A 24,474-nucleotide genomic window follows, 5' to 3' on the forward strand; every position below is an offset into this window, starting at 1 on the left:
AATTGACTTGCCTTTTAATTTCACTTTCAAGCGCGTGCAGTGCTTTTTCTGACTTTCCTGACTCTACTTCCACCTAGCGGTCTGAATGGGTACTGACATTGAGTTGCATCCGGTTGATAGGATTTATCCGACATCAAAAATAGTTGTTCTTCATATCTAAAAAGTTCATTTTTCTGAACTCTGTTTCAGCGTGCTGCCCCTTGTCAGTGAAACCGCCAGACACAGTGATACGAGGACTGTTTTTATTTTAAGGACTTTTAACACAAGTGCACGAACAAAAAACATTCACCTGTCAAAACGTATAAAACTTTACCTTATCCTGAAGAAAAGCTTCGAACATTTCTCACAGAAAAGAACTTCAGCTTTAGAAAGTGAATATCTTACAACATGATCATTTTAAGCAGAAACAGTAACGTGAACAGACATGCCAGTGTTTTTAATTTGAGAAAAAAAAAAAATCCAGAATAATCGAAACATTTTGAACTTTATTTTATGCTATGATAACACATATTTTAAACAGGGGCTTGGTGAACTGAAAAACAAAGCCAAAGAGCCGGAGAAAATCACAGCGCTTATGAGGAAAAAAAAAAAAAGAACGATGCTTCGTGTTTGTGGCCCCAGACGCGGAGCTGCAGCTCAGTGGCCGTGCTGGAGGTGTGCTGCGTCTGCAGATTCCTCCGCTCTCAGTCCCGCACTGCGGTCGGACTTGAGGTGCGCAGCGCCGCCCGCTCGGCCCATCGAGCCATAGTCCGTATTCCTCTGGGAAGACAAACACCTGCTCTGTTCCAGTCCCGACCCCTGTGAACACATCACACCAACGTGTCCAGGGACTGACGAGACGATCCGTTTCCGCTTGGAGCTTAACCACCGCAGCTGATGTATATTAACAACAGACATTTCCATCAACCATTTTCCTCTTAAGATGCAGAGCGTTTCGCGATAATATAATCACAAAACACTTCAATACTCAAAGACGAGCTATATTAAAGACATTCTAGACTCTCATGCTTCCTTAAGTTTAGCGGCGGTATAGCCAATGGAGAGATTCCGTGTCTATTGGACAGTCTGTGGTACCAGACACTTTTAGCGCTCTAGTAATCCGTTCCAGTCCGTTTGGCGGACAAAAAAAAAAAAAAAAAGTTTTTCCTACCTCTTTGTTTTTACGATGATATTCGTCAACAGCATACTGGTACTTAGATGTGTTCAATCCCGCTAAACTTGCAAGTTTTTCTCCTAGGTAATCGCAGGCTGTGTGCACATGAAGGAGTCCACAGTTCAGCGCTATATTCATATTGTATTGTTTACTACATACAAGGGTTCCCTCCAGCTGTATTTAGAGGAAATCCAGCATGTTGCACTCATTCGCAAAAACATTCGTTGCATCTCGTGCAGAGTCGTTTATTTATAACAGCTACAGTCTCCGTTGTTGTATTGCTTATATTTACATGTTTTCATTTAGCAGAGATTTCTCTAACAAAGCAACACAACTATGACTAAATAACCGTGCATTTCGTAACTGTGAAGAGCATTCCTCCCATATAATATATATTGAAACCATCTGCGTTACCGGGAGTTTGAGCGGGAAAATTGCTTTATTCTAAATAGTTGGATTGTGGGTAAAGGGAATTGTGTTCAACCGCTGTGGGAACTCACAGGGAATATAAGGGGGGTTAACTGTGTTGGCCAATAAACAGCGAAAGATGTTTGAGAGATGTTGAGCAAGTGGCGAAGATTTTTTTTTTAATTAATTAATTAATTAATTAATTAATTAATTAATTATAAAACATATTGCACTTTCTTGTATCTTACTCCTTTATGTGTGTGTGTGTGTGTGTGTGTGTGTGTGTGTGTGTGTGTATTTTTAAACTTGTTTCTGTGGTTTGTGTAGTATTTATTCACAGATTTTAGTAGTTTAGGGTTTGGGTTTGTGCACTTTTAACTAATATTTTTAACTTGTGTGGGTTTTATTTGTATAGTGTTTTGTCTATAGATTTTAATGGCCATGTTTTCTCATGTGATTCTGTGCCCTTTGAGTTTTATACTGATGATTACTCATGTATATGTCTGTTTTGTATTTATTTGTCTGTTTTTAGGTGTATGATCAAGTTTTATGTTGTAATTTAGAAGTATTTTATGTGTTTTGAAGGAAGCATGTATTATGATGATGCCTTTGGTTGAGCTGCTACTGGGGGGCAGTCCTTTTCGGTATGTTGGTGTGGGGAAGACATGGGTCAGTTTTTTTTTTTTTTTTGAAGTCAGAAAGGGATTGTTATGGGAAATACTTTGTCTTGACAATGTGTTTTATGTAATGGTTGCTTAGTAACTTTGTTGACCAACTGTAGGAAAATGGTGTTGGGTTTGTTGGATTGTGGATTTTAATGTATTGTTTTGGTTGTGTATTATTGATAAAAAAAAAAAAAAAAAACTTTATTTGCTAAAGTTAACTGGCTTGAGGGGCATGTGTTTGAGGAAAAGCGGTTCTCCGCAGAACATTTTCTTGTGTTCGCACCTATATTTCTCACTGTGTTGTAATAAATGTTCTTCACAATCGCTGCCTGAGAGTTCTTCATAAACCACTGCAAGTATGTTCACTTCATACTCACTTTGTAATGACTTCTTGCAAAACTGCCTCCACAGAAGGACAGAATACATCTTCCATGACTGCTGAGACTGAAAAATAGGAAAACTATAGCTGACAGTAATGATAATGGCATGCATTTGACTTCAGAAAACCCCCTAAGTTAACATCTCCTCAGCTTGTTGAAGTGAACCTCTCATGATCATACAGTAAAAATGTCTATCATCCCATCTATACTGTCATCTTCAGATAACAAGCTCACAGGGATATAATGCGTCAGAAATGACAGACTGTCAGAATGAGATCACTTCTTAAAGCAATAAATCCATGAGGACTATATTGAAAACTGTCTTGGTGTAAGCTCAGTGTTGCTCCATTGGTTCAAAAACAAGAGTTGTCTTGTGTGGTACCCTGCTTCACCTCACCGTGTTCACAGGGCCGCTGTGTACATCACTGTGAGTCTCCTTGTCCTCTTCACCGCTGCTGTCCTCCTCCAGGGTCTCGCCACTGGCGAAGTGAAGGACCCGTTTCCGTTGAGACGGAGATGGAAAACCAAACTGCGTCTCTTCTACAGATGGACCCTAAGAGGTTGTAACATACCGTACCCCGAGTACCTTCTTCTTGTTCAGAATCAAAGTTAAGAGGGCTTTATTTTGTGAAAACTGAAAGTTTTTGAACTGCCTGATCAGACCACTGTTCAAAAATGACCTGCAGGTCTAATAAAAGTACTGTAAATGTATTGTTACAAGAAAATAGAGGCACTTACTTTGTTGACGTCCATGCTCACTCTTCAGATTGGAAAGTGCAGAACAAAAGCATTTATTTCCTCATTGGTGACAACACCCTACCGCTGAGGACTGTAAACCGGATTCTTAGGTCCTGCTTCAGCTCTATGCTGAAACCCGATACGCATGTATGCAGGTGTGCCAAAGTAAAATATTGCACGAATGCAACTGTGACGTTCATTTAAAAAGACTTCATTATTAAAGCCGTAACACGGTGCACTTTGCTCTTTGTACCAAGTTAAATGTTTAAGCTCACTGGTGCCTTACTGCTGAAAATTGTCAACCTTGCAGTCACATTGCAGACTGGTCTTTCCCGTGATTTTACCAACAATATATTTCTCAAAAGTGAACTGCAAAAAGACTGAATAACTGAATGTAGTCTTTTTATTAACCATTCAAAATACAATATATTAAGAAACAAAAGGAATAACACAGTCCAGCATTGTAATACAGTAGTACAGCATAATATATATTTATTCAAAGTTAGAAAAAATAAGACGAGAGAATGGGGGGGGGGGGGGGGGGGGGGAAACAGTCCTGGATCAAGAACTGGTAAAAGAAATGAAGCAGTTATCAATGGGATGATTGATTTGAGGAGCAAAATAAAATAGTTGTATGGGTCCATCAAAGACAAAGGACAGAGACAAACACATAACAGGGAGATATGCAGAAGGCTTTAAATATTTTATATATATAAACAAACATCGAGTTTTGCAAACAAAACTGCATGCTTTTTTATTTCATAAAGTGCAATAATAAACTGAAATGTTCACATGCTTTCAGCTGTGAACATCAGAAATCCTCAGTTCTGAAAAGTAACGCAGATTTGAAAACCAGCATTCTAAGATCAACACAGCTCAATTAATGCACTTTTCAATTCCTTTTTCATAAGTAGTTCCAGAGCTTTATGTTATATCTGGAAGATGAGATTGCATATAAATGTAGTAGTGTACAAACTTTAAGGACATATATTACAGAGAAAATATGCATATAGTAAGAAATGATATTGTAAGTTTGATTTATTGTTTAAATCAGCAACTACAGAAGCTGTATTGAATACTAGTTCAATATCATCCATGAAACCACTGTCTTTTTTTTTGTGTCTTGAGGGTACTGCCTCCAGGCTGATAGCTGTTGGGTCTTTTGCACAACACATTCAATAATGACAAACCATATTGAAAAAAGCACAGTGTGGGTTCACTCTAAACTGCAGGAAATGTGAAATCATGAATCACTGGTACAATATATACATACTCTGAACATGCCCAGTGCTTACAGCCCATGTCATATGTCTCTTGGTTCACGAGTACACATCAAAGGTACTACACCATAGGATGTTTAGTCATTCAGAGCCTAGGAATGAACTGGTATGAATACTGTAAAATAAGTTCTGCTCCTTCCGGATCTTCCTGATAAAGTTGACAACAGCAACTAGAAACACAAATATTAATTTTAAGTAAATAGTTTTTACGTGTTATATTTATATTCAAAAACATATGCTTACAAAACGTCATTTTAATGAGGTTTTCGCTTCATTATTAATCAAAGGGAGTTGACTGCAACATTTCATTTCATTAACATTCCAATAAAAGGCTGCAGAATCTTTAATAGTTAAAATCTAGCAGTCAGATTGTTATAAAGGTCTTCAAAATGATGAAATTACTGAAAATAATGATTAAGATAGGCAGCAAAGTAACAAATATAAACTTTACCAGCAGCTGATTGTAGTAAACATCATTTGATTCTGTATAATTATTTCCTAAACTATAAATAAAAATGTATTCTTCCTATTCTGAAATATTCACTTATTTCTCTTATATGTATCTTATTTGTATTGTATTTTAAAACCTTCAAATCAGTTTTTTTCTAGAGGTTCAAATTTACTTTCCTACATGACTGTACTCACGAATCACATACCTACATTCAAATCCCTCCTGTTGATGTAATGCACTTTTTGTATTGTTCTCAGAGACGTAAGTCTCTTTAGAGAAAAGCGTCTGCTAAATGGATAAATGTAAACATACGAGAACGTTAAGAATCCAAGATATTACCTGAATCTACAACACCTACAAGATCATTCAAAGAGACTCAACTGTAAAGGCTTGCATATGTGAATTTACTCAGTATGAACAGGAATGCAGTCACAATTATGTGGAATATTTACAGCACATATGTTTGTCTATGGCTGTGCAGGTCTCCCCTGTGTTTAGGAAACGACACAGCCTGTATCCTTCTGAGGTTTCAGATCTGGTTCCTTCACTGGTTTCACTTCTTCTTCCTGCTTTGGCTTAGCCTGCAATTCAATAAGACAAAATTTGGTTTTTGCAGTGAGTATATACTTAAAATATGATTTAAAGTCTTGAAAACTAGAGCAGACCTATATAAAGGCTGAGTTAAACCCAGTGAGTACTGGCTGACTATATACTTTACTAATTAACTACTGATGCAGTCAACATGGGACTGCACTACATCCTGCAACATCTGGACAAACCAGGGACTTATGCAAGAATCCTGTTCGTGGACTTCAGCTCAGCCTTCAACACCATCATCCCACACCTCCTCCTGTCCAAATTAACCCAACTCTCTGTGCCCACCTCCATCTGTCAGTGGATCACCAACTTTCTGACAGACAGGCAGCAGATAGTGAGGCTGGGAAAATTCTCATCCAAAACTTGCACAATCAGTACTGGAGCCCACCAGAGATGTGTGCTCTCCCCACTGCTCTTCTCCCTGTACACCAACGACCGCACCGCAGAAGACCCCTCTGTCAAACTCCTGAAGTTTGCAGACGACACCACACTCATCGGCCTCATCCGGAATGGCGACGAGTCTGCTTACAGACAGGAGGTCCAAGAGCTGGCTGTCTGGTGCAGTCATAACAACCTGGAGCTGAACACGCTCAAAACAGTAGAGATGATCGTAGACTTCAGGAGAAACACCTCAGCATTATCCCCACTCACCATCATGAACAGCACTGTGGCAACAGTGGAGTCATTCAGGTTCCTGGGCACCACCATGTCATAGGACCTGAAGTGGGAGCTCCACATAGACTCCATTGTGAAGAAGGCCCAGCAGAGGTTGTACTTGCTTCGCCAGCTGAGGAAGTTCAACCTGCCACAGGAGCTACTGATGCAATTCTACTCCGCAGTCATTGAGTCCGTCCTCTGCACCTCTATAACTGTCTGGTTCGGCTCAGCTACGAAGTCAGACATCAGAAGACTGCAGCGGATAGTTCGGACTGCTGGAAGAATCATCGGCACATCCCCCCCAGCTCTCCAAGAACTACACTCGTCCAGAGTTAGTAAAAGGGCTAGCAAAATCATTCTAAACCCCTCACATCCAGGCCACTTCCTCTTCGAACCTTTGCCATCTGGCCGGCGCTACAGAGCGCTGAGCACCAGGACAGCTAGGCATAAGAAAAGTTTCTTTCCTCAGGCCATCTACCTCATGAACACCTAAATCTCTCCCCTAGAGAGTAAACCGTGCAATACATAATGCTATCTATATTTATATTTATAACTATTTATCACATATCTCTTACTCACACTTCCTTGCATTTGTATCTAGTGACTATTTTTGTATATTGGGTACTTTATATTTTTAAATATTTTTTATCCCTTGCTCACATACTCTATCTTCTCACCTGTCTTGTCACTGTCATTCTGTCTGTGCTGTGGTAGTTCCTGTCACCAAGACAAATTCCTTGTATGTGCGAACATACTTGGCAATAAAGCTCGTTCTGATTCTGATTCACAGAGTTTACACTGACTTAAAATTGCTGAAGTGATTCCTGGTGTTTACTGCTATTGCACTTAAAACATAATGTGTTATGAGGTCACCTCTGCATCCACAAAGGAAATAAAATACAAATGTAAATATAAATCAGTGAAGGCTAATCACCACACACACACACACACACACACACACACACACACACACACACACACACACACACAGAAACCGCTTGTCCCAAGCTGGGTCGTGGCAAGCCGGAGCCTAACCCGGCAACACAGGGAGCAATGCTGGAAGGGGAGGGGACACCAGTTTGTCACATCACCATATACAGTTTAAATAAAAGTTTGTGAACCCTTTAGAATTACCTGTATTTCTGCATTAATTACTCATCAAATATGGCGTAGTTTTTCAAAAAAGTCACAATAACAGACAAACACCATCTGTTTAAACTAATAACACACAAACAACTGTACTTGTTGTCGATACTATGTCATTTAAACATTCCAAAACTTCCTGCAGCGCTCTGTACTGGGCCTTCTACTCTTCTCAGTCTATACCTCTTCCCTTGGTCTTGTCATTGCCTCCCACGGATTCAACTACCACTGCTATGCGGGTGATGTCTAGCTCTCCCTAATTTCCACCTACAGCATCAAACATTTCCATGGGTATCGCTGTCTGCCTGTTGGACATTTCTGCATGGATGTTTGATCACCACTTACAACTCAACCTCTCCAAAACAGAGATCCTTCACCTCCTAGCTGGCCTGTTTTCCTGTTCTGAACTCTCTATCAAGCTGGACAACTCACTGATTTTGCCTGCCTCCTCGGCTAAGAGTCTGGGAATGATGATGGACTCAAATCTATCTTTCTCTCAGCATATCGAAGCCACAACCTGGACTTGCAGCTACATCTTGTCAAACATCTGGAGGATACATCCTTATGTCACAACAGACTCTGCGCAACTACTTGTCCAGGCCATGGTGACATCCCGTCTGGACTACAAACCTCTACAGTTGATACAGAACACTGCTGCACAAGTTGCTTTTGACTTGCCGAAGCATTGCTACGTAGCACACTCTTCGTCTCTCTGCATTGGCTTCCTACAGCTATTTGGATCAAATTCAAGACCCTAGTTATGGCCTACAAAAGCATCAATGGAACTGCTCCCAGGTATCTACAAAACTTGATCATGTGCTACACCCCAACCAGACTGCTACGCTCCTCCACATCTGCCTGCCTGGTGGTCCCATGCACGAAAAGTAAAGCACAAAGGTTCTCGGTTCTGGCTCCGTTGTTATGGAATGACTTCCCCTCCCACTCAGAAATGCCGAACCTCTGTCCACATTTAAAAAGGGTCTTAAAACTCACCCCTAACAGACTCAGTTCGAACATTATCTACTAAGTTCATATAACGTGTAAGTGTTCATGCTGTATAACCTTGAGATGATGCCTGTTAAACAATGGATAAACCTTCATGCTACTCCTCCTGTAATGTAATGTAAATTTTTACATATACATATTAAAAGAAAAATTACAAGGAACGAATTGTCGATATTCGGATAAAGTTTCATGCAGCTACTCATGTGACGCACACCGATTCATATGGTGGAAAGAAACTAACTGAATTTAAAAATGACGTGCCTGCATTAAAGTCTCTCTCTCTGCTAATGTAATGCACACACTATTTTCTATGAGATGTACATTGCTTTGGAGAAAAGTGTCTGCTAAATGAATAAATGTAAATGTAAACATAAACAGTGTTTTTCTTATTGTGGAATGACATGGGAGAATAAGATCACCTTGTCATCTTTGGCCCCCTTGGTGAGGTCAAAGGTGGCATACACTCCAGGGCTCCACTGTTCACTCAACGCAGGGAACTCAAAGGAAACTGGCTCTGCTAATCCATAGCTGGCTTTCAGTTCCAGTTGAGGGGCATCAGCGGGAATCTTGTGGAAATATCTAGTTGACAAACAAATAGCACTACTGCAACTCCATTTGAAGTACTAAAGCTATTTTAAAAGCAATATATTTAAGCAGCCCAATAATTCGGTGTTTTCCTCTTCACTTTTATGTCCAAATACAGCTACCAATCTTATCTTGGCATACACAAGTGTAACAGAAGTTAGTGAATTAACACTGAGACTTGCTCTACTTTTAGGTCAATCGTCACTCTGCAGTGAGGTCAGTAAGGACTATGAGCTTCCCCCACCACTATGAACATTACACTTGTATGACATTGTACAGTTAGCCTCACTTAACATATCAACCATGTAACAACGGCATCTCATAGCGGTTTATGAACTGGTTTTGTCAGCTTTACGGCTGATGGGTTGACACTCACATGAAACCATTCTCCCGCTGGCACTTCTCCAGGGTGTTCTTGATCAAGCCACCAAGCTTCAGAAAGAAAAGCTGCTCTGAAGGCTTCGCTGTGCTGCCAGGGCCCTTTGTCTGCCGGTATTCTTTGCACAGGGCCTCAGCTTTGGAGTAGCCTGAGAAAACAAATAGGGAAAATTTAGCTCAGAAATTATGAATACACTCTGGCACCTTAATATTATAAAGGACAGTACATACTCAAAACAAAATACACTGGTTGCTCAAATTATGAACAGTATCAGGACCAGAGGATGTTTCAAAGATCACTGTTTCAAACTCCAAACACAGTTTTATCCTGAATAACAGCTTGTTAATAATAATAATGTTTTTCCAAGATTTATTCATGTTTTTAAATTAAAAAAATCAAAAACTTAATTTATCATATAAATCTAAAAAAAACTTTATAAAGCTAAATATTAAAACCAGCCTATGTTTCAACTGCATTATACAAATAATTTGTAAAATTGCTATTCTTTTAACTACAAAACCATTCATGTGGAAAGACAAAACTGATTCATACTATGTGGATTCTTCTTAAAATGCACTTTAAAGCCTGTAAAATGGAGAAGGTCACTCACACTTTTCTGCTTCCTGCAGAGAGCGGATAGCTTCTCCACACTTGTCACTTGAGAGAAGAGTCTGTCCATGGTAACAGTATGCCTAAGGCAAAGAAAGGAACAATTAAGAAAAGAACAATTTACATAGGGAACATCATATCTATTATAACTTTTGTTTTTCCCATCTCACTGACATGATGTAAAGAAATGTCAACTTCCAGTGTTATTTAATGATCTGATGTTGTTCTTATATTACAACTAAAAACAGTAAAAGTTTGAAAACAGCAGAATGCAATAACAGATGATAACCAACAACACACATCTTACATAGGCCATATAAAAGTGCTGTTTTAACTGCAAGTACTTCCTCCACTTGCTGCTGTAGTCGGGTTCTAGAGTATTGAGAGTGTGATCTGCAAACACAAAATTCAGCTTTAAAGTCACACTCTATGGACAAAACCAGAAGGCAGAAATACCATATTTAGAAAAAAGGATTTACTACTTAATTAAAAAACAGAAAAGGTATGAAAATTCATATTTTTGGACAAATATTTCAAGCTAAATACTTTGACATTTAAAGGAATTTTTACAGAATTACTCAGAGAAATGGTAGTGGACTTCAGAAGCAGGCAAATATTAAAGACACTGCCCTATTGTAACATACAGCAAGTGCAGCAGAGTATATCAATTAAAATTTCATTATGGATCAGAACATCAAATAACATCCTGTTTTAGTACTACCGTGTTTGCACTTGACATCCTGCATCAGGACACAAATATATGTACTCATCTTTCAATTATAAATTGTGTTTAATTGATCTCTAAACAAATTCATTTCTGAAAAACCTTTATGGCTATGTTTATTTGTTTTAAAAATCAAAATGGAGATCATGAAACTCACCAGCTTTTTGATAGAAGTTTGCTGTCTCAAATGCCAGGGCAGCTACTATAGTGGCATTATGCTTCAGCTCTATAGCTCTTGCAATAGTGACTAAAAGGAAAACAATGCTTTTTATGACATTATGGCAGCTTCAATTCACTTTTCATAAAATCAAGCAGATGTCCCCATCAACTACTCAACAACGATGAATGAAATTAAACTTAAAACTTTGGCAAAATTTGTACCACTTGGAGTGTGGAAATGCTATTAAATATGCTGTATGCTCATAAGCATCAAGATTTCAGTTAATCACACATCCAAAAAGAATATGATTTCATCAGAGCAAAACAAGAACATAAGTACCAGCGGATCAATTAAGAACGATAACATATTTAGGTAAATTTAAACCACTAATTTTGCAAGGTGCAAAAAGGTAGAGTCGGATTACTTCAATAACATTTGCATTTGTTAAAACTGAACACATTATTAGGACCTACTCTTAATGTGAGCACTGTACAACAAAATGACTGATTCTTAATGGACCAGAAAACGGCCTGCATAAAAGAATATAGGAAACTAATGCAGAACAGTGACATCTACAAATTATCAAGAATAAATGTTTCATTTCTTTTCTAAAAAAGCAGAAAAGACAGATGAATAAGATTTTTAACTGCAATACCTTCCTGAGCTTCTGCTTGGCACTGGACAATATATGTGTCGATAACTCGGGCCTCCAAATCTCTGCCTTTCTCAACTGCAGTTATGAGTCGAGGAATGTGGGCCTCCTGGTGAAAGGAACATATTAATTAAACAACCTTGAAACCCTTCCATCACCTTGGTTAATAGTTTGGCAGCCATGTAAAATCCTTATTTTAACCACACAATATAAAATCTATCCTTAAAAAAACTGAGATTATACATCAATGTGAAAATTATTAGTGTATAAACACAAAAGCTGTCACCTTTAGATGTTTGAATATTCCAGCTGCAATTTTCAGGCTTTTATGAACTTCTTTTGCTTCAGCCTCTGTTATGCTGTAAATGAATTAGTAGAAATATTTAAAAACATATCCATTATAAAACAATATGGAGATCTGGATAAATATTTTATCAAGCTATTCGACTGAGTGCAAAAACTACATTTTGTTTTTGCCTTGGACATAATACTTGCAGTTAGAGGTCAACTAATACTAATTTTGGTAGAAAATGGAAATAATTACAATTGTATTACCACATTTAACATGTATATATCCAGTTATCAAAAGGCATACTGATGCAGATGCAAATGAGCTTGAGCAGTCACATTTACATTTATTTCCAATTATTTATTTAGCAGATGCTTTCCTCCAAAGCGACTTCCAGTGAACTCTAAGGTGTATGGGCTGATAACACTACATATTCACCAAGGTGACTTACACTGATAGATACACTACTTACAATAGATCACTCAGTTATAACAAGTACAAGATTATTGTGTGGATTGATAACATCCTTGCATCCAAAAATGTTTCTTCAAAAGTCAGCATGAAATGCCAACACTTACTTTTCTTTTCCTGCTAGTCTTGAAGCAAACTTAGTGTACCATACTGCAACATTAAAAGCCATTGAAACCAGCTCAAAGACAGCATCTTGCTGGGCACTGGAAAAGCAACATAAAATAGTCTTGTTACTTTTGTTATGTTGGTAAAAAGGGAGTATTTTTTGTTTCATGTAACTGTATTAAAAAGTAGGAAAAGTGCTAAAATGTGAACTGACATCACAAACCCAAGGTACTGCCACCAGAGGATGATGACCTTTATAAGGACCTAACATGGCCAAATATGAGTCACTACCTTGCTGCGTTTCCTTGTAAAGTGTCTGTCCATTTGAAATTCTGAATAAATCGCATCTTGTTTTCTTGTGTGGTTCCATCCAACGAAACAATAAATCCTGTGTTAGATCACACAGGTAAAGACAAGGTCAAACATGATTCCGTACCAGAGGTCCAGGGCAAAAAAGCGTCTCCAAACAGTCCACTTAAAAGTAATGCAGACAGTTAAACATCTCCCACTGAAAATCACAAAAATTAAGTGAAGTGATGGTAACTGGAAGCTTCAGACACATTTTTAAAAATAATGACTCACCTTGTAAAAGGGCAAAGTATGCATCAGTTGCATTTTTCATCATTTCAGGATTGCAAGTGAGGTCTGTGAACATCTCCAAAAGTCTTGCTCTTGTAGCCCTCAAGTCACTGCGAGGGAAAAAAAAAAATCATTAACATTTCTAAAAAGAAAAAGGAATGACTTATTAACTTCAAATGTACAGGTTTTAACTCTGGATGAGTACAGACAATTTTGAAAAAGAAAGATTGTTGAGGATGCAGCAGTCACTAAAAACTCTCACACACACAGTGACTTCGGGAAAATCAGATGGAGAACAATGTAATGTATCACTTACTTGCATATCTTGTTGGCAGCCGGACTTGAAGCCACTCCGTAGAAGTTGAAGGAGACGGGCGCCGTCGCTTTCAAGGGATTCCGGTGGAACCAGTGCGCCATTGTGCGATCGCGCTGGAACCTGCAACGTCACGACAACGTCACGACAACGACAGCGCGACACGTCACAACAGCAGGGGGCACGAGGAAGCCTCACTAATCAGTGTGTCTCACCAGACCATTTCACCCCTCTGTAAATTGCCTTGGCCAAAGGCATCGACAACGCTAAGAATAACAGTGGCAAATATTGTCCTTTTACACTTGCAATACACGCTGCACCGGCGTAATTAAATCGAAAAGAGAGAGTTATTTTCCATTCAAAAATGTCTGTTCACACTGGGCAAGGCTACGTTACGTCGATGTATAAACAAAGTCAACGTTCAGCAAAGACTAGAAACCACTTTTTTTTATAATAATTTGTCCCGGATTAAAATGTAAAATACTACCGCAATTAGAAGTATTACACACGAAAACCCGCTGGAGCTAGAGCCTTAACACCACGGCCCGGGCAGGGAAGCAGGGACTATCGCCATGGCTATGTCCATGGCCCACGTTTGCGTAAACATCGACAGTCATCAATGCAGTGACAGAACTGGTAAAAATATTACTACAAAGGAATTCAACATATAAAAGTAATAACATTATTTAACACTTTTCCACCGTTAAGACTGTTCTAACTACAGTTGAATAAAGTAGCGATTGTATTTCAATTCGTCATACCTCTCTTGTTACTTCGACGAAATTCCTCCGAGGAAATAAAAACAAGCAACATCCACTTCCTGTATTTTGACGCAATGACGTTGCGAAGTTGTTTTCGTTTTCTACGTTACGATTGGCTCATTCAGAATTACGTAATGTCGTCGTCTTTTTATTGGAGTCCTCGCTTCTCACATGCAAAACACTATTGGTGGGATCGCTCGCTGAGGACGAGGCGTGCTAGGTGTTGTCACACTAGCATGATTCTGTCACGGTACAAACGAACGACGTGCAGCAATTTGACTGAAGGGACATTTAACCAAATACAGCCAGCTAATCGTGTATTAGGTTTCTGAATGCCGAGAACTGATCATGCGATACGTGTTTATGCTCCAAAGCTTATACCAATAATGTTAAATGTAAAGTTAATGTCACCGGCGTTTCGAAATGTCTCAGGACTGGTAACTAGAAATTAAACTGAACCAGCTTAGAAAGTAACATACCCACAAGTATTAAGCTGACTGTAATGTGAATAAATAAGTGGGAGTGAAACAAAGCACAACAAGCCACAATGAAGCACATGCTGTTTTACGTTTTCGTAACTGATGGGGCTTTTCTCTTGCTAGACGATTCGGTGAAACACCGGCTCCTCCTGAAGAAGACTTTTATTGCACAGCACGTGTAAAATAATGTAATACGTTGGGTTTCCTCTCTCATACGTGTGTCCCATTATATTTACATAAATAGTAGCTCGTTTTTACTGAACGGACAAGCTAGAGGCTCCCTCCGAAAAATGTATGCACTATTTCTATGGCAGGGGGCTCTCAAACATGGACGTTCCACGCAGATCGGGGGGCGGGACTTCCGTTTCTCTCGCCGGAGCCAAGTTTGGGTGAGAGGACAGAAGGGCTGGGTCGGTGTGGACTGTAACACCGGGCAGTCGGAGCGCCCGCACCTGGGACTCGATCACACGGGAGAGGGAAATCAAATCCTACCGGCGATGCCAACGTGAGAGCACATCGTGCCACTCGTCTCGACTTTTGTGAAAATGTCGGATGTGACCAAGACGATCCAGAAATGGCATGCGAGTTTTAAGAAAGGCACGGACTTTGATTCCTGGGGACAGTTAGTGGAAGCAATTGATGAATACCAAATGTAAGTTGCAAACATTTCTCTGTGAATTAAACTGGCCGGTTAGGAATTAGGTGGGGGGCGAAATAAACACTTTTGATTGTTCCGCGGCTTGCCTTTATTGTGCGTTGTGTGGTGAGGGTGTCGATCACGTACTGTACTTATTTTTCCAATTGATAAATGTACGTTTCCTGCACTTTTTGGTAGCTATGCAGGGTTCAAGTGAGCACCGATAACATTTTCTACTGTAACTTCTTCCGAAATGTTGACAAGTTGCCGATGAACTTATTCACATCATCATGTACAGCGGAGAAGTTGCAGCCTTGCCTATTTCCTGCAGCTTTCTAACATGGATGTGGAGCCACCAAAGTTAGTTTTTTTTTTTTTTTTTTTTTTTTTTCTTGGACCACTGTACGTTTGGTGACACTTCCAGGCAACTGGCAAGTGCGAGCTGTGGAGATGTTCGGAGACCTCAGCAAAACTCTGCCACACCCTAACCCTATTGTTTTGGGTGGAGCTGTGCTGTGCTGTCATTCTGTGTTAAAACTGCCAGCACCAAATGTGTCACACCGCTATGAAAAAAGCACGATTTGCACAAAGTAGCTTGCAGCGCTCAAATAGCCATAAGTACATTGTGTATTTTTTATTTTTACCACTCTTTTGTTGTAACCATGACATGAACTTTTATTTATATATTTTTTTTTTCCTTGAGCCTTTTAAACCCCAAATAATTAATTAGATGCAATGCTGTCACAGTGTTTAATCATTAATGTTTCCTCAGCTGTACGTAGGACACTTAGTTAGGATTTAATTGAGCAATTATTGACAATTGAAAAAAAGTGCCAGATTCCAGAAAATTGATGCAATTCATACAGGAGCGAAGAGCTTTGTTTCTTATTGTTGTGTACATGTCAGGCTCGTCAAAATAGCTGAACAGTGTAGGGAACATAGCCGATGTCTCCTTAGAGACTGCATTTTGTTATATTCCATCCAGACTTGCAAGGCAGCTGCAGAAAGAAGTTCAGTCATCAAATTCATCTGAATTTACAGAGGATCAAAAGGTATGTATTTTTCATAGAATTTATGAAACATGTTTTTGCAAGGCTTCCATCTAAGGATGATTTATTATTAACTTTTTTGCTGCATGTTCTTGTCTTACACCTAACATTGCACTTCTTCGGAGTGAGGATGGAAGCAATCCAGTGAAAAATGGCTTTGTCTTATTCTGATAATAAACTCTACTAAATCAGAGATTCTATAACTCAGTGCCAAGAGCAGAAAAAGCCATCTTTTGTAACTAGACTTACTTAGCAAGTATTGCTACATGTATCACAGATGATTGAAACAATAGAGCAATGTATTAAATACATGAACCCATCTGAGGGAAGAGTGCAGCACTTTATGAGCAAAAGAATTACATTTGCTCACTCTCATTTGGTTTGTCCTGCTTCTCTTTCAGACCTTGCAGAAACCTGTATTTCCAGAATGCATTTAAAAAATAAAATAAATAGACCATGTTTCATAAATATGAGCGTTCACCATGTTCATTCCTTGTTCCAGTGTATAAATCCAGTGTTTATACCATTAGCAGATTATTCAGAGCCCCTTAATTTGCCCATTACACCTTTTTTATGTTCTTTTCTCTGCAAGAATTTAGATGAATGCAAAGTCAAACCCTATCTGTTTGTTTGTTTGTTCAGCAAGTCACACCTGCAGTGTGGAAGTTTGTTTATGCTTAATTGCATCAAAACCAATTTCATATTTGTTATGTTCCTTGTGATGTACTAGGATTGTACAAAACAATCTGTGTATGTAATCTTTCCTCTGCAGAAAACATTAGGGAAATGTGCAACATGTCTTGAAATGAGAAGTGCAGCCTTGCAGGTATGTACAAAAATTAAGTAAACATGTTAATCCAGAGTGCTACAGTTTTTTGTTTAATGTATATTTAATTTTTTAGTGCACACAATCCAGTGAGGAATTCAAGCTGGAAGATTTAAAGAAACTGGAACCCAGTATGTATTTTCAACAGACATGCACAACTGAGTTTTAATCTTGTTGGTCTGTAACGTCATGAGAATAATGAAATGGAATAATGCACATTTCCATCTTAAATGCCTTGCTGGAGAAAGAGGCATGTATTAAATATTTGGACCCTTCTGGAGAAAGAATAACCTATCATGTACATTTTTATTGGTAACAAGAGTCTGTGTCAATAAACAGAAACGCTACTTTAATAGCTTTACAGTTAACTTGACTGAATATAATGAAAATGTCATGACTGAAATGTATCAGAAATAAATCTAATTTTGGGTTAAAGGACTAGATAAAGACAGCGAACAAATATAATAGTAAAAGTAGTTGTTGTTATATAAGCAGTTTAAAGGCAGAAACCACAGTTTACATCTTCTATTTCATGTAAGGATTATGTATATTATAGGATTCTTTATGACAGAGTGTGCACTCCTGACAAAATCAGCTTTCATAGTAGTGCTGAAGTGCATGGTATTTCAGTGCATTTTCTAAATATGAAATGTTTTGATGAATTGTTTTTCTTCCTTCTTTTAACAGTCATAAAGAATATTCTTACGTATAACAAAAGTTTTCCCTTTGATGTACAACCGGTGCCTTTAAGGTAAAAGTAATTTAAAATCTGTTTCTTAGAATGTTCCCTTAAGTTCTCATCTCTTTTGTACAAAGACAAGCGGTGCTGAGTTAACACTTTGCTTTTGTGTTACAACAGAAGCAAAGATTGTGGTAAAAAAAACTTCAAAATTTTACTTGATGATAATTTACTTTGATGTGAAAGGCAGTAGATGATAATAAAAGGTAAAAAACGGCATTGTAAAAGGGATTTAGTAAAAATGATCAGTTTAAAAGAACTCGGTGTATTGTGTTAAGGAACTGGACAAATTACAAGATGCACATGGGTAACATTTTGTGACATTCCTTCAAAATCACCTTGACATTGCGGACTAACGTTACACATCGGACCCTGGAATGCAATGGGGGAAGACAAAAAGCTATACAAACAAGTGGAACAAATTACATATAGAAAACGGCACCAGACCATTGCTTTTCAGCCCTGGTGCTTGTAGTCCCATGGGCATGCTGGTCTCTGCTCCAGCTTCATTAATTTAGTACAGTTCAGCTAATGACTGAATTCAGTAATAACTAGACATAATACAACTATGTGATACCACATTTGTTCTGGTGTATGAGCTTAGATACACCAATGATTTTTAAAATTTTTGCTCATTTCTGAAATTTAAGCAGAACTGATTAAGTTAGTTTGAACTTTAAATATGTTGACTCATAAGAACAATTATGTTTTTAATTATAATAACTTTTGCAAATGATAAATGTCTGAGCTAGCATTTATATAAAGGTTCACCACTGACTGAACTGTGTCATGAATTCAATCAACAGTTTATTCAAATTTGAGCTTAATTGCAAAATAATCCTGCACGTTGAAGTGTAGCTACCTGTAAAGTTTGTTTCAAGGAACAATTATAGTACAGAAAAGTACTGTCACTGTTCTGCTTGCAGGAAAATCCTTGCCCCTGGTGAGGAGGAAAATTTGGAGGTGGAGGAAGAAGAAGAAGCAGCTGTTGGTGCAGGCTCACCCGAATCCTTTCCTTCCAGAGTTCCAGGTATTCCCCCACCCGCCATGCAGGGAAAGGCTGAGCACACAGCAGTTTGGTTTGGCGTGTTATGTTCTGTCTGGTGAATGCTGCCTTTGTTGCTTTGAATTGTGCAGGAGAAGTGTTGACAGTGAAATATGCTTCCCAGTGTGCTTGTGGTATTGTAGTCCAGTTATTGTTTTATCCTCCGTTCTTTTCTTTCGGTGCTGTGCATGGCGTTGTCATTCTGTCCTGACTGCCTGTCCCGTTTGCAGCTTTGCAAGGTATGGATATGTTGAAAGCTCTCCACTGAGGTGGGATTCCCCCTTCAGAGTATAGTTGAGTCACGTACATAAATAATGCACATTGGCTGTATTCTTCTGAATGATCAAGCCACAGAGTTGTTTTTTCATGAAATGTTAAGATTAATAATTTGATCATTCATTCAGTCTTTACTGAAACTTTACTGATTTTTTTGTGACTTTAATTTACTAATAAGATAACCTATAAAAATTATAATCTATTAAATTCTTTTTTTGATAGGTACATTGTTGCCAAGGTTACCATCAGAGCCAGGAATGACACTTCTCACAATAAAGATTGAGAAGATTGGCCTCAAAGATGCAGGACAGTGCATCGATCCATACATTACAGTTAGTGTAAAAGGTATTCAGTTACACCTTTTATGCTTGACCTTTTTAAATGTAATTTTTTTTATTTTTTAAACCAAGAAGTAATTTGTAATATAATAATGCAGAACTGTTGGATGTGAGTGAATCTGTAATTCTTTTCATTAAATCAGATTTTTTTGTGAATGTGTATTAGCTCATACTATAATGGGGGGGATGTCCCTCAATGTTCGTCTAATTATTTCTGTATAATTCCATTAAAAAGAATTGCTAGTATTTTTTGTTTCCTCCAATGTCTGACAAGCTGCTGTACCGCTATGATAGATATTTCACTATTTCAGAGTAGTTTTCTTAATTTTGTATGGTTGTTTCTTCTGTTGAAACTAACGATACTCAAAGTTTTGTGTACTCGTAGACCTGAACGGCATGGATTTGAACCCAGTGCAGGACACCCCTGTGGCCACAAGGAAGGAGGACACATACATTCACTTCAGTGTGGATGTGGAAATCCAGAAACATCTCGAGGAATTATCAAAAGGTCCCCCTTAATAGAGTTTTTCATTTGTCTATGTTGTACTGTAACTTTTCATAACAAATATGAAGTGTTTGCTGTTGGCATGTCTCAGTTGCTGCTGGTATGACTGACAGGTTTTTAGATTTGGAAAACTGCTAATTTTGTCATAATTGCACATATTCATGCTTTCATGGCCAGTTGCATGCTGAATTTTGTAGATTTTACTTTTTAGTATTGCTGGATTTTGAAAAAAATCTACAAGTAAAAAATGATCTGTAAAGACATTTCCTATTTCCCTGCAAAATAATCTGACAGTAAATGTCTATTTTCATTCCAAAGTATTCCACATTAAAAATGAACACAAACTTTATAGGCAAGCTTTGTTTACATTTAATCCTCTATAAAATTTACATTACATTTATTCATTTAGCAGATGCTTTTCTCCAAAGCGACATACAGCTTGCAGAAAAATACTATGAGTACATTAACAGAAAGAGACTTAGGTGCAGATGCGTGAATCTAAGCAGTTTGTTACATTCCACCATATAAACCAATATACATGACACGAGTAGCGGCATAAAGGTTTATCCATTAATTGTCAATTTCTAATCACAAAATTGTAACATTTACATCATATGAGTAGCTGCATATGGATTATGTAATCTAATTAAACACTAAATAATATCACAATTGATTTGAAAGATAAGTAACTTTGCTTTTTAAACTTTATTGAACTATAATATTTTACATGAGTTTTATGGTGGAACTGATGCCTCACAGCACCACGGCTGTGTGTCTGGCATGGGTTTGAGTCTGGCTTAGTTTATGCAGAATATGCATGTTCTCACCATGTTTACTTGCATTTCCGCTGGATGCTTTGGTTTCCTCCCACAGTCCAAACAAGTGCGTTTCAGATGACATAGTGACTCTAAATGGTCTGTAGTGTGTGAATGCATGACTGAATGTGTTTGTGGTTCAATGGGGTGCTGCCCCATCCAGGGTGTACAGTGTCTTGTGCCTTAAGCTTTTTTGATACCCTCATATCCACTGCAACACTACATTAGGTTAACTGGTTATTGAGGATGACTGAATGATTATTTCAATAGATGGAAATCTATAATGTTAAACTGTTTCACCTTACACTATGTACTGTATTTTGAAATGATTTCATTTCTTGTAATTCTTGTTTCAGGGGCAGCTATTTTCTTTGAGTTTAAACACTACAAACCCAAGAAAAAATTCACCAGCACAAAATGTTTTGCTTTCATGGAAATGGATGAAATAAAACCTGGTCCAATTGTAATTGAACTGTGAGTACATCTAAAATTATGAATCTGCAGTATATTCAGAATGTAAAGTTATCTTTAAAAATTAAGATTCATGAGTTCTTTTTTTTTCTATAAATAAAATTCCTTTTTTTTCCCAGCTGTTTTCCATAGTTGTATAATATCTAAGTTTGGGGTTTTTTCCCTATAAAGGCTTTTGCTTTTTCACTTTTGTTGAACATGTAAAGTATATACTTTGATTTATTTATTCTAAGAGTCTCATATGTATGCATCATAATGCAGCACTGACCTAATTATGTCATCTTAGGTACAAGAAGCCAACTGACTTCAAGAGGAAAAAGCTGCATCTCCTTACAAAGAAACCACTCTATCTTCATCTCCATCAGACTTTGCACAAAGACTAAGCAAGGTCCTAAGGCAGGGCAAGGAGAAAAATAAAAAACATTCACACCATTTTACACAACTCTCATTCAACCGATTTGGTGTACCTCCACAGAACTCAGCAATATTAAACTCAGATCAAGTGTAGGGCATAGTGACACCACCTATGTTATAAAAATGAAAGTGACTTAATGGCCTCTTAGCCATGCAATACCTACCAGCTTTAGATGGCAAAATGTTCAAAGTCATTCAGATGCAGGGTACTTTATTTACTTATTCATTTTTTTCAGTTTTCTTTTTGTGAAATGGTAAAAGTTTTGTAACCTGTCAATCAGGAAGTCAGGAAACCGCAGAAATGAACGTTGCGGCTACCGGTTTCGCTCTCCCCTACCCTGTAATCTTTTGTATGGAACTGGATTTATCCCCTCGCAGCGAGATTTCCAATAATGTAACAGCTCACTAACAGGGTTTCTCGTACAGTGGATGATCAAAGGGTCTTCTCATGTCGCTCGCTTTTTTTTTTTTTTCCTTTAAACCTGGATCTCAAAGAGTGATTGTTCTGTGGCGGAAAAGTGGAATCAAGTCCCTGATACAGACAAGTTTTGGGTCATCTTGGCAAAAAGGGCTTAAATAAGGATGCTGCATGTACTGCATGTGGATTATTTATCTTTTTATGTTGTTGCCACCGAAGCAATTTGAGTATACGAAACATGGCAGTTTTTCCCCTCAGCCATTGTTCTAATGTTGTATTCCTTAATCTTTGTTTAAGATGGTTTTATTTTTTTAATGTCAGAGAATGAAGACTATAGCAGAATATACTAAAGATACACTAAATTAGTGCAGATGGATATGTGTGCGTGTGTGCAGTTTGTGTGGATTTACTATTCATGACGTTTTTGTGCTTGTTGATTTGTCATGAAATAATGCATTGTGTATTGTTTACCATCAAATCACATATTTACAGTGCTTTAAGTTCTAATAAATAATACAAGTGCTGCTTAATATGTGCCTGGTGTGACATAGGAAGAGTAAGGTAATGTACATCGTGGAGGATTTCTTGCTGTTCGCTCTAGTTAATAAGGCGAGATGATGGGCATTCATTCAAAAGGTTCAGTAAGCTAACAGGCCGTAGCACATTTTTGCCAAGAGTGTTGGGATCCCTAACGCTTCCATTTGGCAAACAGTTCAAACATGATATCCACATGAGCGCGGCCTCACAAATTTCTGCACATCCTAGTTACTGCAACTTGAGCTTCTGTTCGCCCTATTCGTGAGGCGGTCGTTCCCTGCGAAGGGCGCACGCGCCTAACCCTCCCCGTCACACAGGCGGACACAGTGGCGCCCGCTCCTGCGCGGTCAGTGGTTCGGGCGGATGAACACAAGGCTGTGTACAGGGTGTGAGTAGGCGGTTGGGAACAGCGCTGTCCTACTGCGTGTGCGTGCTGAAGCACGGTGTCATGTTCTTGTGTGCACCTCCTCGTTTAATTGATTTTGGTGCTACTTTTTTGGGTTATTGTTGGGTCTACTGTGAGCACAAAGAAAGTAAAAAGAAAAGAAAAAAAAAAAAAACTTGGGGGGTGTATTTGTAAAAATGTAAACTCCAGAAAGAACGGTGCATATTCTTAAGTAGCCGCTGTGTGCTGGTTACAGCTGCCGTGATGTGTAGGTCCCAAGTTCGAACTGTGTTACCAGGCTGCGGTAGTACGCTGCTGGATGCTGGCTGGGGTCTTTACTCCTGAATCACTACAGTAAAATGTACTGCTGCAAATGGGTAATTAGAGTCGTTTGTACAAAATGTACAAAACGTAACGCTATACTAAGTCGTCAGCAAAATAAACCAAATGAAATAAAAAAATAATGCAAAAGAAAAAGTGGACATTTTGGAAGCGCTGAAAAAGCACTGAGTGTAGGAAACAACGTTTTGACGATAACTGTATTATATCATACGCTATCAAAGCGCATTTCTAGTTATTTCCAGCACACTTGGTTGAGATTGTTGTTGAAGTTCTCAGTCCTGTTGTTGATAACCCGTGGCCAGGTTCTCTTGTGTTCCCCGCCTTTCAAAATTATACGCGCTACTCGTACAGGGCAGATTTAGCACATTCCTTAACACTGCCAATAGTTATTACTGAATAAGATGCTAAAAGTGAAATAAACCGTACAAACTTTAATTGTAAAGTCTGCTGGTAGAGAATCCATAACACAGTACTTTTTAGTGACAATGAACTCGATATAACTTACGACAGAATTTTTCCATGAAGAAATATTGGGAAGAGCTTCTTTTGTACGCGGGCCCTGGCTTTACAGGCGGATTTGCAGGGACGAATTAGGCTGCGACACTGGAGAAATCAAACAGGCTAAATCCCTTATAAGGGAAATTTGTGGCGTTCGTCCGATCAGTCGCCACGAGGTGGCGCGTGCACGAAAGAGGAGACCGCGAGACGACGGCGCGTGAGAAGCCCGGGACAGTAGGAACTAAACCGCGTCTCTTTTCTGGCTTGTTGTATGCAAATACTTAAAAGTATCTGTGTTGAGGGCTTGGAAGATTAAGTCTTAATATCGAATGAATTTGTACGGAATCCTAAAATAAGTTTAAGCAGACCGTCTTTCTTTAAATCATCTAGTGTAAACCAGCCCCCCCCCCCCCCCCCCCCTTCCCCAGTCGTCGCCGCCGCCGACGTCGTCTGCGTCTTCTAGGGAATCTGATGCGTTATGATGCGCACTGGACTAAACACAGGATGTAGGTTCACGTGGAGTAACTGGCATTTTGTTTCACCGATAAGATTATTCCTACTCCCAAATCTAGGAATTAAGTTTTATACACAAACAT

At 38.6% G+C, this 24,474-nt stretch overlaps 3 protein-coding genes across 6 annotated transcripts; 1 reads left to right on the top strand and 2 right to left on the bottom strand.

Annotated features, from left to right (window-relative positions):
• Nucleotides 1–246: 246 nt before the first annotated feature.
• On the bottom strand, nucleotides 247–3,423 carry LOC108929097 (protein FAM177A1). 2 transcript variants are annotated; one of them, XM_018743434.1, is made up of 5 exons: nucleotides 3,345–3,423; nucleotides 3,004–3,159; nucleotides 2,604–2,670; nucleotides 1,151–1,248; nucleotides 247–759 (listed from the first exon to the last, which is right to left on the bottom strand). In XM_018743434.1, exons 1-5 carry the CDS (start codon nucleotides 3,357–3,359, stop codon nucleotides 637–639), a joined length of 459 nt encoding a protein of 152 aa, XP_018598950.1. In that variant the 5' UTR covers nucleotides 3,360–3,423; the 3' UTR covers nucleotides 247–636. The 2 variants fall into 2 exon arrangements, with proteins under 2 accessions (XP_018598950.1, XP_018598949.1); XM_018743433.1 differs by having other exon boundaries at nucleotides 247–798.
• Nucleotides 3,424–3,877: 454 nt separating this feature from the next.
• On the bottom strand, nucleotides 3,878–14,192 carry brox (BRO1 domain and CAAX motif containing). Its single transcript, XM_018743432.2, has 13 exons — nucleotides 14,105–14,192; nucleotides 13,347–13,466; nucleotides 13,034–13,140; nucleotides 12,743–12,839; nucleotides 12,454–12,549; nucleotides 11,873–11,945; nucleotides 11,590–11,695; nucleotides 10,932–11,021; nucleotides 10,358–10,443; nucleotides 10,052–10,133; nucleotides 9,439–9,589; nucleotides 8,897–9,056; nucleotides 3,878–5,656 (listed from the first exon to the last, which is right to left on the bottom strand). The coding sequence occupies exons 2-13, from the start codon at nucleotides 13,445–13,447 to the stop codon at nucleotides 5,570–5,572; spliced, it is 1,236 nt and encodes a 411-aa protein (XP_018598948.1). The 5' UTR covers nucleotides 13,448–13,466; nucleotides 14,105–14,192; the 3' UTR covers nucleotides 3,878–5,569.
• A 792-nt stretch (nucleotides 14,193–14,984) lies between these two features.
• aida (axin interactor, dorsalization associated) lies at nucleotides 14,985–22,749 on the top strand. Of its 3 annotated transcripts, XM_018743610.2 has the most exons (11): nucleotides 14,985–15,235; nucleotides 16,206–16,272; nucleotides 17,042–17,095; nucleotides 17,172–17,226; nucleotides 17,783–17,846; nucleotides 18,761–18,864; nucleotides 19,110–19,118; nucleotides 19,378–19,500; nucleotides 19,879–20,001; nucleotides 21,170–21,287; nucleotides 21,571–22,747. In XM_018743610.2, the coding sequence occupies exons 1-11, from the start codon at nucleotides 15,129–15,131 to the stop codon at nucleotides 21,665–21,667; spliced, it is 921 nt and encodes a 306-aa protein (XP_018599126.1). In that variant the 5' UTR covers nucleotides 14,985–15,128; the 3' UTR covers nucleotides 21,668–22,747. The 3 variants fall into 3 exon arrangements, with proteins under 3 accessions (XP_018599126.1, XP_018599127.1, XP_018599129.1); XM_018743611.2 differs by lacking the exon at nucleotides 19,110–19,118 and having other exon boundaries at nucleotides 21,571–22,749; XM_018743613.2 differs by lacking the exon at nucleotides 17,042–17,095 and having other exon boundaries at nucleotides 21,571–22,749.
• Nucleotides 22,750–24,474: the final 1,725 nt, after the last annotated feature.

The sequence above is a fragment of the Scleropages formosus genome, chromosome 1 (assembly GCF_900964775.1).
Source record: "Scleropages formosus chromosome 1, fSclFor1.1, whole genome shotgun sequence".
Lineage (NCBI taxonomy): Eukaryota > Metazoa > Chordata > Actinopteri > Osteoglossiformes > Osteoglossidae > Scleropages > Scleropages formosus.